This window comes from Schistocerca gregaria, chromosome 1, assembly GCF_023897955.1.
Source record: "Schistocerca gregaria isolate iqSchGreg1 chromosome 1, iqSchGreg1.2, whole genome shotgun sequence".
Lineage (NCBI taxonomy): Eukaryota > Metazoa > Arthropoda > Insecta > Orthoptera > Acrididae > Schistocerca > Schistocerca gregaria.
The window spans coordinates 1,105,673,396-1,105,689,206 of record NC_064920.1 but is presented as its reverse complement, the minus strand read 5'-3'; the positions used below and the strand labels follow the sequence as shown (position 1 = coordinate 1,105,689,206).

Genomic DNA, 15,811 nt, shown 5'->3' with positions numbered 1-15,811 from the left:
ATTCCTTCTGCTGATTTCACGCTATTTTTTTGCATAGGTTGTTACTAGTGTTTAAATGAAAGTGATTCTGCTCCCAGAATGTGAAATATGTTTGTTTTTTCAAGGGTCCTCCAGAACAGAATTCCATCATGTATTTTATAAAACTTTGACAATTTATTGTTCATCTTTACCCCCATATTTTGCTTTACTGATTTCTATACATCATCCGCATTTTGGTACTTCTTCCTGTTCTGGTATAGATCTATAATTTTCTTTCCAAGAGGGATTCCTTTCAAAAATTTCTTTACCTAGTCCAATTTAATTCGACGAAATTCAATTACCTTTATTTACAAAAAAAATCTGTATTACGAAATAAGAAATGTTCACGCCTGTGCAGGTATCACCAGCTTTTCCGATTGACGGAGTCACAGTGGCGCCAATACAGCTGCCGGAAAAGGATGAGGAGGTTCCAGACAATGCCAACGTCACGGCCATCGGCTGGGGAAAACATTGGGTAAGACCCCTGTTTCTATACACTAATTTCTGAAATCAACTTCCCATAGAGACAAACACTTTCCATGCTTATAGGGCCACTTTGAGGATGTGGCTCTTCAGCTTGACCTGTATTATTCTTGCAAAGATACATACAAGCAGCTTGGATTATGAAATTCTTTCGACGTTGAGCAACATTCCGACTAACAACCAAAATACAATCAGTCTCAAGTCTTCTTAGATATAATTTTGGTTATAGAAATATTTCACTAATAAAACCCAGCTCTATATACTGGATGCCGAATGTTCAGCAGAAAAGTGTGCAGTGCAAGGAGGCATAATAGGACTGTTAATGATCTTGGTATTAGGTAGCAATTTATTAGACAGGGCCAGTACTGATACCAGATTGTCCGCTGACAATAGTGTTGTCTTCAGGAAAATATTGTCATTGGGCGATAGCAGGAAAATGCTGAGAGAAGGTATAAAACTTCAACTACTATATTGTTAGCAATAGACCGACAATGTTACTCCTGTGAAAGGATTTTAATTGACTGTAGAAATGCTTGGTGGAAAGGTATGACAATGTTTTCATTTCTCGAAACTTTGCTGTTGAAAGGAAGCAGTAGCAGAACTAAATAAATTCGAACCAAGATTCTATTATTTATATGTAAACTGCAATTAGATAAAACACAATGGTCTCCAGCCTAATTAGGCAAAGTTATACCAAGCACTAACACTGTTCATGAAGAAATTTAACTATTCAGACTGACTTTACTTGATACTGAAATTCTCTTTGCACATAGGATATACGACAGTAGCACACTTCAGCAACCACTGATACAGTAGTTTGTCATGAACAACACAAAAGGAATATTAAGTGTTTTTCTTACAACATGTTTGAAAGAACATAACCACAGAGAATCAACAGCTGTGATATATACTATGTAATTTGAATTTGAAAGGGGCAGAAAAAAAACCAGAGCCAAAGGACTTTTGATATCACGTGCATCTGTGTTTTACGTGGAATCAGCAGCGATGAGTAAAGCAGACATGAAATGAGACCTTCCGCACAAATTATGTGTGTGGCTCTCATTTTACCTAGCTCCAACTGATAAGCATTTTTATTCAAAAATGTGGTCATATTAATCTATTTTATTCATTAATTTTAATCACATTACATCGATAAATATGTCAATTAAAATTGATAATTTTAGCAAAACATGAAACATGAAAAATACTCCTAAAGAAAAAACTTTTATTAGACTAAATATTAAATATGCGAACTCGTTTTTCTTAAATTTAATAAATTTTTTATTATTCATTTTTTAAATTAATATCTTTTTAGTTTTTAAAAACTAATTATTTCATTTTTCAAATCTAATAAAATATTTCCTTATAAAGTATAACAAAAAACAGTATAAATTAGCCCTCCCAAATCTAGTATTCTATTAATTTTTGCAGTTTCAAGAAATCTAATTTAGAAATATGACCTATACTTTTGATGAATTTTAATTTCAGAAAAATATTTTACTTACAAGAAATAATACGCCAAGAGAGGAACAAGTTAAATGATATATTTGCAAATATTTGAGCACTGTAGAACATAATGATGCTATCGTTAAATCAAATGAATTTATGGTGAAAATATATATGAATTTGAATAGTGTGGTTATAATAAAGATTTCTTAGAAATGTGGGAAGAAATAGAAAAGAGAAATTTCTCTTTTCTATAACCTTAAAAGAATTTGTGAAATATCATATAAATATGTATTGATCATACATTTTATTTTATTTGTGATGATATATTCAAAGATTTTAACAATGATCTAAGAATATTAAAAGATAATATTTTTGTTTACATATTATTTTTAAAGGTCTATAATTCAATAAACGAAAAATATAAATATTTTTAAAAATTCTGAATTTAAAATTTTCTGTTGAATAGTGTAAATTAAATTCCTTATTTTCCATAGAAAATTACAGTATGTAAGCTTAAGGAATTTTATCATTAATAAAGTAGTAAATTTCGTTGTTGTTTCTCGATTTGTACCAATATTTGTCCTTTGCATTTTGCTGAATTATAATGATTTGTAATATCTAACTCAAAGATAATTTTATTATTCAGTCCAGCAATTTCTGCAGTTTGTAGTTCAAAGAAAGATATTGGTATTTAGAATTTTTAATCTTTGTTATACTAATTCTATCTCATTATCATGTTCATATTTAATGATAGAGATTCTAATTTCCATATTTTCAGTAACAGTGTTTCCTTCTTTTGGTAATGAAAGTTTTAATTTGGCTCCAGCATCATTTTTATTGGACCATCTCAAATTATTTCCAGCACTAGAGCTTAAGGAAAATCTACAGTTAAATCTCCTTCTCCCATAAAATCTTTCTGATGGATAAGGAACATATTTTTCTTTATTTTTTTATTTTATCATTACTAAGTATATATCCTTCCACATCAGATTTCTCAGGAAGGGTTGAGGTTCAATTTAATAAAACTAACAAAGAAATAAAAGCAGGTTATTTTCTTGATAAAATATTATTTCCTTTTCGAGGTTACAAAATCAAATAATTTGCAACATAATTGCAATTAATTCTTTATTTGATTTTCCATCTTATGGAGGGTAACCTAAGACATCAACGTGAAAAATTTAAAGACATATATATAATAGAAGATGATTTGCATCCAATATTTATATTAATTTCTATTTCTCTATTAGAAATATTTGAACTATCTTCACTTTTTCATTGACACAAAGAGAATAAAATTGATAGATTTCAATTTATAAACATCATATTTTCATGAACATTTGATAAAAAAAACATCTTACCGATTTTTATTAAAAAAACTATAACCCATTAACTCACAGAGTATGGTCTCTCAGACCATGTCTGAATTATCCAAGTCGTTCACGTAGTTCAATTATGGCAGAACGTTTTTATACACCAAATACCTTCTTTTAAACAGCAACCCTACAAATTATTATTGTCAGTTGCATAATCACTTTATTTGATTTTTGTTGACATATGTTGTTGACAAGTGTTAGGGTCTCTTACTACACTCCATTCCCCTTTTGAACTATACATTCACTTTCTACAGATCAGCACAAAACATGTTAGCACGAATATGACAGTTTTACACACTCTAATTTCGATGAAAATTTTAGTCAGTGGATGGAGAATGATGTCAATGAAATAGAACCAAAAGTAGACAATGAAGATGACGACTTTTAAATAGCCAGTGATCACGATTCTGCTACTGAGCAAGAGCATTGTTCAGAGGAAGAACTTCAGGACAGTGGTAATAAAGACCTTTCTGTTTCTCCAAAAAAATAATTAGTATTACTTAAAAATAAATGTGTTCTGAGTGGTGGTAAAGGAGGATGTTGAAGTCAGTACTAAATATTAAATTTGCAGTCTTCCTTTTTCTCTATTGCATTGAGGTTTTATATGCAACTTTAAACCATGGAAATTAGTTTAATGCGGAAATTTGCCTTACACGGAGATACCATAATTTTTCAGAACGTAAAATTCATTTGTGCAATAAAATCAACAAGGAATATTTAAACAACACTTATATAATTGTACCCTAAATGTTATACAAGACTAACAGAAAGTTCAAACGATTTAGAGCTTGAATCTTGGTTTAAATATGAGGGTCTCAGAGAGCCCCACCTCCTAGTATATGTTACAGAAAAGTCACCTTCTGAGCTAAGGGATAATCTCTAACCATTATCTTCTAGGTCAGTTCCTAATCTTCGGTTTTCAGACATTATTCCTCTTACTGCTGTTGCTGCTAATTTTTCACCAAATGACACATATGAAGCATGCATTCTTTCTTTTGCAGTTAACTGAAGTTCTATACCTGCTACATGTTTCTTTTCTAAATCTTTATTCTCTCTATATGCAATATTATGCTTTTTACAAGCTTCACCTAAATTCTTTATTCCTTGATCAGTTCTAGGTAACATTACATCTAATTTGATTCTTGGACCACCACAATTATAACCAGGATGATACATTTCAAAAGTAATTTATTGATTAAAGTATTAACTAGCACTTTTCCATATTTTTGTCATTTCCAAAACTTGGGGGTAAATTATTCAAATATCTGACTAAATATGTTAAAGTATTAAAACATCTCATTACAGAAGGTATAGCTATTGGATTATTAATAACAAAATCACGAAATTAATTGTTAACATTTTTGTTATTTCAGCTTTTTCATTGCAATAATTTTTATTTCCAGCTGATACTTCTCCAGTAATAATTGCTTATCTGTCAATCAAATCTCCAGAATCATTCAACCAAATCTACTTGATTGGTTTTTCCATATATTCTTACCTATTATTTCATCTTCACTTGAATTTAAAACTAATTGAAATTTTTGTTTGAAATATAAACATAGAAAATTTCTTTCATCAAACATTTATATTCATTACCTTTACTTGATTTTATTTTATTTGCATTATAATCAGAATATAATGCACCTGAGTGATATAATATATCTACATAATTTGATAAAGCAACAGTATGAAATTCTTTACTCATATTAAAATTAGTAATCTGTTCTTCATTTAAAAGTTTCATTAATGTATCTGTTGCTTTAAATGTTTATCTCCAAATGCTAATTTATCAGAATCAAATGTTACTGGTAATTTACCGACAAATTTAAATAAGCGAAATCCAAAAATCGTATATTCACTATTGTTGACAAATTCTAGCATTTTTCACTTACATCTGAGGTCATCCTCAGTTCATACAGGTAGTTGGCGGAGTTGGTAATGGCGGAAAGAATCACTCGCAGAGTGGAATCTGAGCTAACTATTTGTAGTATCGTTTCCAGAACCGATCACGGTCGTCCGCTTTGGAGCCAAGTGGAAGGCTTAAACCAGAGGCTCAGATCTCGGGTGCAAATTTCTCGACCTCCGCTATCGGGTGGAGAAATGTAGGGTCCCCTGAATAGGTCAGCCGTGCACTACGTGCACGAAGCAGCTACAAGGGTAGTACGTGTGGAGTGCACAAGTGGGTTTTTTTGGTTAGAGAATTCCCTCCCTAGGCCCGACAAAACGCCTCCTGAGACGTGACAAGGTAGTAGTAGGCAAAACGCAACAGGGAATTACAATGTTAATGTGGTAATAGTAAACAGCAGGAAAGTCTTATAGAAAAGTCCCAGAAGTGCTCTCATTAATAAAAGGTGACAATACCCACATAGTACTAGGGCTGAAACCGGATGTAAATAGTAATGAAATTACCGCAGAGACAGGCTGGACAGTGAAGGGGGAGGCGTGTTTATAGCGATAAGAAGTGCAATAATATCGAAGGAAATTGACGGAGATGAGAAATAATTTGGGTGAAGGTCACGGTTAAAGCAGGCTCAGACATGGTAATTGGATATCTCTATAGGCCCCCTGGCTCGGCAGCTGTTGAGGCTGAGCACCTGAAGGATAATTTGGAAAATATTTCTAGTAGATTTCCCCTCCATGTTATAGTTCTGGTTGGAGATTTTAATTTGCCAGATATAGACTGGGAGACTCAAACGTTCATATCGAGTGGCAGGGACAAAGAATCCAGTGATACTTTTTTAAGTGCTTTATCTGGAAACTACCTTGAGCAGTTAAACAGAGAACCAACTTGTGCCAATAACATATTAGACCGTATGGTTTACAAACAGACCCAAGCTGTGAGTACCGGGCGTGAGTCGTGCTTCGGTAGCTCAGATGGTAGAGCACTTGCCCGAGGAAGGCAAAGGTCCCGAGTTCGAGTCTCGGTCAGGCACACAGTTTTAATCTGCCAGGAAGTTTCATATCAGTGTACACCCCGCTGCAGAGTGAAAATCTCATTCTAGACCCAAACTATTTGAAACAGTTAACGCAGAACAGGGAATCAGCGATCATAAAGTGGTTACTGCATCGGTGATTTCAGCTGTAAATAGAAATATCAAAAAAGGTAGGAAGGTTTTTCTTTTTAGCAAAAGTGGCAAAAAGCAGATTTCAGTGTACTTGATGGCTCAACACAAAAGTATTGTCTCAAGTACAGATAGTGTTGAGGATCAGTGGACAAAGTTCAAAACCATCGTACAATATGCGTTAGATGCGTATTTGCCAAGCAAGATCATAAGAGATAAAAAAGAGCCACTGTGGTACAACAACCGAGTTAGAAAACTGCTATGGAAGTAAAGGGAACTTCAAAGCAAACATAAACATAGCCAAAGCCTTGCAGACAAACAAAAATTACTCGAAGCGAAATGTAGTGTAAGGAGGGCGATGCGAGAGGGGTTCAATGAATTTGAAAGTAAAGTTATATGTACTGACTTGGCAGAAAATCCTAAGAGATTTTGGTATTATGTCAAAGCGGTAGGTGGATCACAACAAAATGTTCAGATGCTCTGTGACCAAAATGGTACTGAAACAGAGGGTGACAGGCAAAGGCCGAAATACTAAATGTCTTTATCGAAAGCTGTTTCACAGAGGAAGACTGCACTGTAGTTTCTTCTCTAGATTGTCGTAGAGATGAGAAAATGGTAGATATCGAAATAGACGACAGAGGGATAGAGAAACAATTAAAATCGCTCAAATGAGGAAAGGCCGCTGGAACTGATGGGATACCAATTCGATTTTACACAGAGTACGCGAAGGAACTTGCTCCCCTTCTTGCAGCGGTGTACCGTAGGTCTCTAAAAGAGCGTAACGTTCCAAAGGATTGGAAAAGGGCACAGGTCATCAGCGTTTTTAAGAAGGGACGTCGAACAGATATGCAGAACTATAGACCAACATCTCTAACGCCTATCAGTTATAGAATTTTGGAACACGTAGTATGTTCGAGTATAATGACTTTTTTGGAGACTAGAAATCTGCTCTGTAGGAATCAGCATGGGTTTCGAAAAAGACGATCGTATGAAACCCAGCTCACGCTATTCGTCCACGAGACTCAGAGGGCAATAGACGCGGGTTCCCAGGTAGATACCGTTTTTCTTGACTTCCACAAGGCGTTCGATACAGTTCCCCACAGTCGTTTAATGATCAAAGTAAGAGCATATGGACTATCAGACCAGTTGTGTGATTAGATTGAAGAGTTCCTAGATAACAGAACGGAGCTTGTCATTCTCAATGGAGAGAAGTCTTCCGAAGTATGAATGATTTCAGGTGAGCCACAGTGGAGTGTCTTAGAACCGTTGTTATTCACAAGATACATAAATCACCTTGTGGATGACATTGGAAGTTCACCGAGGCTTTTTGCAGATGATGCTGTGGTATAACGAGAGGTTATAACAATGGAAAATTGTACTGAAATGCTGGAGGATCTGCAGCGAACTGATATATGGTGCAGATAATGGCAATTGAATCTCAATGTAGACAAGTGTAATATGCTGTGAATACATAGAAAGGAAGATCCCTTATCATTTAGCTACAATATAGCAGGTCAGCAACTGGAAGCAGTTAATTCCATAAATTAACCGGGAGTAGGCATTAGGAGTTATTTAAAATGGAATGATCATATAAAATTGATCGTCGGTAAAGCAGATGCCAGACTGAGATTCATTGGGAGAAATCCTAAGGAAATGCAATCCGAAAACAAAGGAAGTAGATTGCAGTACGCTTGTTCACCTACTGCTTGAATACTGCTCAGCAGTGTGGGATTCGTACCAGATAGGGTTGATAGAACAGATAGAGAAGATGCAACAGAGAGCAGCAAGCTTCGTTACAGGATCATTTAGTAATTGCCAAAGCGTTATGGAGATGATAGATAATCTCCAGTGGAAGACTCTGCAGGAGAGACGCTCAGTAGCTCGGTACGGGATTTTGTTGAAGTTTTGAGAACATACATTCACCGAGGAGTCAAGCGGTATATTGCTCCTTTGTATGTATATCTCGCAAAGAGACCATGAGGATAAAATCAGAGAGATTTGAGCCCACTCAGAGGCATACCGACAATCCTTCTTTACACGAACAATACCAGACTGGAATAGAAGGGAGAACCAATAGAGGTACTCAGGGTACCCCCGGAACACACCTTCAGGTGGGTGCGGAGTATGGATGTAGATGTAGATGTACATATACTTTTTTCACATTTGAGGGTTGTTCTCACTTTTTTCTATCTTTAACCTCTTCTTCATACTTGTTTCATAAATCACATATTTCTGATTCATTTAATTTATATTGCACTGTGGACTTTTGTATTGTTTAATTCATGGTATATCTTAAAGTTGTTTCTTTTGTTGGTTTTAAGACATAGCTGTTGTATCTTCTATTGTATCAATGGGGGGTTGATCATATTTCTTATATTCCTTTCTAGATGGTTTTCTACATTGTAAAATTCTTCTTTTAATTGTATCTTTATCCATCAGGTCATCTAGCTCTTGTAACAACTTCTCAATCATACACAAAATGCATACTGAGTCCTTCGATCATATTCTGCAACTATGTAATAAGCATAACAAAATTAATGTTTTATATTTAAAGTGTATATTGGTTTCTAATGATTTTTTATGTTTCAATATTGTTTATATTTTTTATAATAACTTCATATGTTTTGTGTGTTTTTATATGTTTATATATTTGTAATGCTATTTAATACATTTTAAATTTCTTTATGAATTATTATACTTTCTTAATGTTTTTAGATCCTTTAGCACATTTTATATGTTTTATAGGTATTGATGTATTTTTATAAGTTTTTAACTTTTTTATATATTTGAGTGTTTCAACAATTTAATTCGTTTTATAATGCTTTTCAATATTGTATATCTTTTTAATGTTTTTAAATTTTTTCTAAGTTTTCTAAGTTTTTATATATTTTAAAGTTATTTCCTTATTTTTGTTGTATCTTTTGCAATAACCTCAAATTTATCATCATTGCATAATTTACTACACAGTTTTTTAAATCAGAGAATTTAATAACACCCTCAACAAATTAATGATAAATATGTTTTAGTTTTTATCATCCTGTCCAAAAATGTTTAAAAAATGTAAAATATTTCTTACTAATTGTTTCTGTGTTTCTGTATTCGTTTCAGCTAAACAACACAATGTATTTCTTTATGTCTTCCTCTTGTAAAATATTCTCAATCATTATCTCATTTCTTAAGAACAAAATAAAATAACTGAATTATCTTCACATTATGTAGTGGTATAATTTATCATTTTCCTAATTAAAGTTAATTATTCCTTTAATTTTTTATACTTTTTAATAAATTCTGAATTTTTTGATTGATCTAAATTTAGAATGAACAAATAATGATATACTTCGTCTCAGTTTAACTGTCCTGTGACTAAACATTTATTGTCAATCATTAATGTAGCTTTTTAACATTTACTTGGCCCAATTACAGCACACTGATTTGAATTTGGTAAAAGCTAACCCTGTCTTTTAATGTCATTTCTCATGAATACTCCTTTGTGTTAGACCCAAATTATTTCTTGATTATTGTAATAGCTACAGCAGTTTTAACTGCATTTCCTTTGTTTTAATATTAATTTAATTTAAATTAAAGTTACATGATTCAATCAATTAATAAGTATATAAAAGCTGCTTGGACTGCTTTCCAAACAACATTATTACCTTCAAATATTATACCAAAACATTATAAATTATATTGTGATCGAGAAACAATAGATATTCCTGTTGGTTAATATAGTTTAAAAATAAAAAAAATTATTAAGTCTAAAAAACCTAATATACATATTAAAAAAGAAAAAAAATTATATAAAATTAGTTGGTGGGGTGGTCAAGTACCAGGTTGAGATTCATAGGGAGAGTCCTTAGAATATTTAGTCCATCAACAAAGGAGATGGCTTATAAAACACTCGTTCGACCTATACTTGAGTATTGCTCATCAGTGTGGGATCTGTACCAGGTTGGGTTGACAGAGGACATGGAGAAGATCCAAAGAAAAGCGGCGCATTTTGTCACAGGGTTATTTGGCATGCGTGATGAAGTTACGGAGATGTTTAGCAAACTAAAGTAGCAGACTCTGCAAGAGAGGCGCCCTGCATCGCAGTTTCGAGACGGTGCGTTTCTGGATGATGTATTGAATATATTGCTTCCTCTACTTATAGCTCCCGAGGAGATCATGAATGTAAAATTAGAGAAATTCCAGCGCACAAGGAGGCTTTCTTGCAGTCGTTGTTCCCGCGAACCATACGCAAGAGGAACAGGAAAGGGAGGTAATGACAGTGGGACGTAAAGTGCCCCCCCCCCCCCCCCCGCCACACACCGTTGGGTGGTTTGCGGAGTATAAATGTAGATGTACATGTAGAATAAATTTACTTTTGAAACTGATATTAAATTGTATACGGATATAAAAGATTAAATTGGAAGATTTTAACAAATTTCCAGGTTAAGAATGAGCTATAAATGATGGAACTGATAATTTGAGTGATTTCAATGCTGCTACTGTATTATTTTAGAAATGTATTTATAAATTTTAATCTCATTTTTATGTTTAATTTTCATTCCTTTAGGTTTAGTTGTAGCGCTTTAAAGTATGACCAATCGTTTAGCTTTTCAATAATATTTTTGGGCGTGCAGCCACATAAATTCAACTTCTTCTTCTAATATTTGCTCTGAATACCGTCCAGCCATCTTCATAATGAGGCATGGTGAGTGATGCTCCAGCATTTGTTCCGTCATTTTAAACCTGCAGACCGCACCACTGCACAAGGCGCCAGAGACGTTGATCTACGGCAAAGAGGTATGATGTGTGCATGGAATTAGATCTATGGCTAGATGATGACACTTTGAGAGATGCAGTATATGAAAAAGAGACACATACGCATTTATATTTACATGCAAATAGCTGCCTCCATCCTTTGCATATGATGAGTGTAATTAGAACCCTGGTACACAGAGCATACGTCATTGCTGATGAGATCAGTCTGGAGGACGAGCATCTGCACCTGAGCAGAGTTTTTAAGGCCGACAGGTACTCTCCACATCAGAGATGTAAGGCACTACAAATGAAACCAACAGTAGGTTTAAGAAAGTCCAAGGCTTTTCTGCCATATGTGGGAAACCTATCGTAAAAAATAGGACGGATCCTCAGTGAACACAAAGTGAAAGTCATTTTTCGTCGACCTCCAAATACTGCAGCACTCCTGGGTTCCGTTAAAGACGATTTGGTGCTTCAGGAGCCTAGGATTTCAATTTGCCCTGTGACTGCGGCCGTTCATACACTGAACAGACGACATGTACAGTCCAGGAAAGATGCACAAAGCTCCACAAGTACACCCAGCTCTTACGGCTAATAAATCTCCAGTGACACAGCATTGATAGACACTGGGCACTCTAGAGTGTACGATAACGTGAAATTTTAGTCTCAACTTCATCTTTCTGTGACTCAGTAGTGAAAGAAGCAATTGAAATATGGTTAGCGATCAATTTAATTAATAGAGATGGTGGCTTCAATTTGGAAAGACCATGGAATCCGGCAGTTTCTGTAATAATCTCACAACAATGTAGCGAGAATGCTGCCGACTGTGATACATCGATATCACCATGTGGATCGACCGTGCAGCCAAGCAATTCCATGCATATGTCACATCTCTCTGATCAACATCTCTGGCGCCGTGTGTATCTGGGACACATGCACAGTTGTGTGGTCTGTGGCTTTTAAAGGATGGAGCATGTGCTGGACTGTCAGTCACCTTGGCTCACTCTGAATATGACTGCATGGTACTGAGCCGAAATATTAGAAGATTTCGTCGAATTTATGCGGCTGCAGGATCGAAATTTTGTGGAACAGCTTAACGATTGCTTATACTTTAAAGTGCTAAAACTAAACCTAAAGCAATGAAAAATAAAATTAATAATGAGGATTTAAATAATATTGATAATTTTGTAACTGATACTCAAGGAAAGAAAGGTGAAAATTTTTTCTGGAAATTCACTTATAAAATTAGGTATTCTGACTTTGAAAAATTATTGAACATCTTATTAAAAAAAGAAATACAGGTTCTCAATGAGCAAAACATGATGGTGGATTTTTAATATTATTATTAGCTGCATTAACACATTTAGCTGCTGCCAGTACATTAGCAAAAATAATAACCGGTAAAAAACCAAAAAGGTAATGGTTTCAGACAACAAAAAACAAGTGATTTAGCAATGGAAAAGAAATCAACTGTCTAAAAGAAACAAAAAATAATAAAATTATGAACGTTAATCAAATTTTGTTTTAAGAATCCATGAGAGGAAGTAAAAAATGAACACTTTGTATACATTTTTATGATACATGAATCAGAAACAGTAAATTGACATATTTCTGATAATGTCAGTCCTCTATAGATTTGTTATTACAAAACAAATAATACAGAAATTGTGTTCGATTCACTTGGCAGAAATTTACATAACAATTTATTAATTTTTGGGAAAAAATTAATATTATAATGTTAACAGAATACAAACTTTTGAAAAATTTATTTGTTCTCTTTTCTGTTTGTTTATGTGAAAACTGTTACTAGATAATTATAAATTTCAACCTATTTGAAATGTAATAAATGGACATTTTTGAAAATAAGGCACATCCTAAAGGCTGCTTTGACAGCTGCCAAATAAATGGTTAAGAATTAGAGAAACTGAAAAATGAATTACAATAAAAAATTAATGATGAATTAAAACCAAACATTATTTCAGAATTACAGTCAGAATTTTTAAAAATAAAATTGACATCAGATTCTTTAGTTAGATCCTGATGATGACAATAGGGGTAATTGTTGAGATTTTATCCAGTACTGACACGGCAAGAATACCGAGAATGAAATTTCCTGGCAGATTAAAACTGTGTGCCCAACCGAGACTCGAACTCGGGACCTTTGCCTTTCGTGGGAAAGTGCTCTACCATCAGAGCGACCGAAGCACGACTCACACCCGGTCCTCACAGCTTTACTTCTGCCAGTATCTCGTCTCCTACCTTCCAAACTTCACAGAAGCTCTCCTGTGAACCTTGCAGAACTAGTACTACTGAAAGAAAGGTTATTTCGGAGACATGGCTTAGCCACAGCCTGGGGGATGTTTCCAGAATGAGATTTTCACTCTGCAGCGGAGTGCGCGCTGATGTGAAACTTCCTGACAGATTAAAACTGTTTGCCCGACCGAGACTCGAACTCGGGACCTTTGCCTTTCGCGGGCAAGTGCTCTACCATCTGAGCTACCGAAGCACGACTCCCGCCCGGTCCCCACAGCTTTACTTCTGCCAGTTCGTCATCTGGCAACAAGCTATGGATAAACTCCTTGACTTCCTTACACATCTAAACTCCATACACCCCAACATCAAATTCACTATGGAGACTGAAACGGAGGGTAAATTACCTTTCCTTGATGCCTTGGTCAAGAGAAGGGCTGACGGCACCCTAGGTCATTGGGTGTATCGGAAGACAACGTACACTGAACTGTATTTGCACGCAGACAGCTGCCACCACCCTTCACAGAGGAATGGGGTACTTAAAACTCTAGTACATAGGGCGCGCACTCCTATCTATGTGGGTAAATGCCCTACCTTCTCGGTCGGACACACAGTTTTAATTTGCCAGGAAGTTTCATATAAGCGCACACTCCGCGGCAGAGTGAAAATCTCATTCTGGATACCGAGAATGTTTTATATAGATTCATTAGACTTAAAAACTAAAACAAATTTGAAGAAATAAAAAAAGAATAAAATCGACTCTAGAATCAAATATTGATACAAAAATTAATAAACATGAATTATATCAGAAAATAGAAAACATAGTTAAACAAGTTCTCACGTCTCCTTGGCAAACCATCTCTGCAGGTTCCATGCCAGACTGTCATCAGTTGGAGTGGCTTGGTGTTGAGTGATGATGCGGTCTCGGTTTTGCAGAAAGGTCTCAACTTCGCTCCCACCCCCAAGTTCACTCCGGTCGCAGAAATTTTTAATGCTGTTGAACAGGTTGCAGCTCGACTTCCGCCTGAATCAGCTGAGGAAATACGTCGCGAAACTTGTCATGCGTTGACGAAATCCAAGCCGATGAAGTCAAATACCACCAGTAAAGAGAGGGCGGCCATTTGTGATCTGAGGGAGGGCTCTGAAATTGTTGTCTTACTGGCTGACAAAGGCAATGCTATAGTTGTTGTCTCCCATAAGGACTACACTGATAAGATGCAGAGCCTGCTAAATGACGATTCCTACCGGAAGATCAGCGTTCACCCTACAAAGAAGGTGGAGAACAAGACGAGGTCGCTTCTTAAGGACGCAGATTTACCGGAGGGTGACGCTAAGAAACTGTTACCCCAAAGTCCGGTACCGCTTAGACTATATGGACTCCCGAAGGTTCACAAAGAGGGGGTACCATTACGCCCCATTGTCAGAAACATCAGGGCACCTACATATTTGTTGGCCAAATACCTGACGGGAATATTAAGTCATTATGTGGGTAAATGCCCTCATCACCTCCGTAATTCCATGGATTTTGTTAAACGCTTTGATAGCTTCAGGTTGGATGAGTCAGATATCATGGTGAGTTTTGACATCGTTTCCTTGTTTACGAGAGTACCCCTGCGAGAGTCACTAGAATTGATTAGCCGAAAGTTTGACGAGAAGACCACTGATATTTTTAGGCATGTCTTGACTTCCACGTATTTTCGTTTTAATGGAGAATACTACGAACAAACGGAGGGAGTCGCCATGGCTAGCCCACTCTCACCGGTGGTAGCCAATTTGTACATGGAGAACTTCGAGGAGGAAGCCCTGTCGTCATCCGAATGGAAACCTACTTGCTTTTTCCGCTACGTGGACGACACGTTCGTCATCTGGCAACGTGGTATGGATAAACTCCTTGACTTCCTTACACATCTAAAGTCCATACACCCCAACAACAAATTCACTATGGAGACTGAAACGGAGGGTAAATTACCTTTCCTTGACGTCTTGGTCAAGAGAAGGGCTGACGGCACCCTAGGTCATGGGGTGTATCGAAAGACAACACACACTGATCTGTATTTGCACGCAGACAGCTGCCACCACCCTTCACAGAGGAATGGGGTAGTTAAAACTCTAGTACATAGGGCGCGCACTATCTCTGATGCAGAGAGTCTACCCACGGAATTGGAACATCTAAGAACAGTATTTCGAAAAAATGGGTACTCAGAGTGGCAGATTCAACGTGCTCTCCGCCCAACCACTGCAGCACAACCTGTTGAGATGGATGAAGTCACGAGGGAGGAGGTAGGCACTGCATTTATTCCATACACAGGCGCACTCTCGGGGAAAATCGCCCGCATTCTGAACAAACACCGGGTTGGAACTGTGTTTTGTCCTCCGAATAAAACTCATGCACGGGTGGGGAGCGCCAAAGATGACCTCGGCTTAAGGAAGGCC

The 15,811-nt window shown here is 35.9% G+C and overlaps 1 protein-coding gene across 2 annotated transcripts in view; it reads left to right on the top strand.

The window, feature by feature from the left end:
• The window catches only part of LOC126282890 (hypodermin-B-like), an 86,637-nt gene that overhangs the window by 50,822 nt on the left and 20,004 nt on the right, over positions 1-15,811 (top strand). For both annotated transcript variants that reach the window (XM_049982230.1, XM_049982229.1), the window contains exon 5: positions 377-493. In XM_049982230.1, the coding sequence (XP_049838187.1) occupies positions 377-493 (117 nt within the window). The remainder of the gene's footprint in view (positions 1-376; positions 494-15,811) is intronic.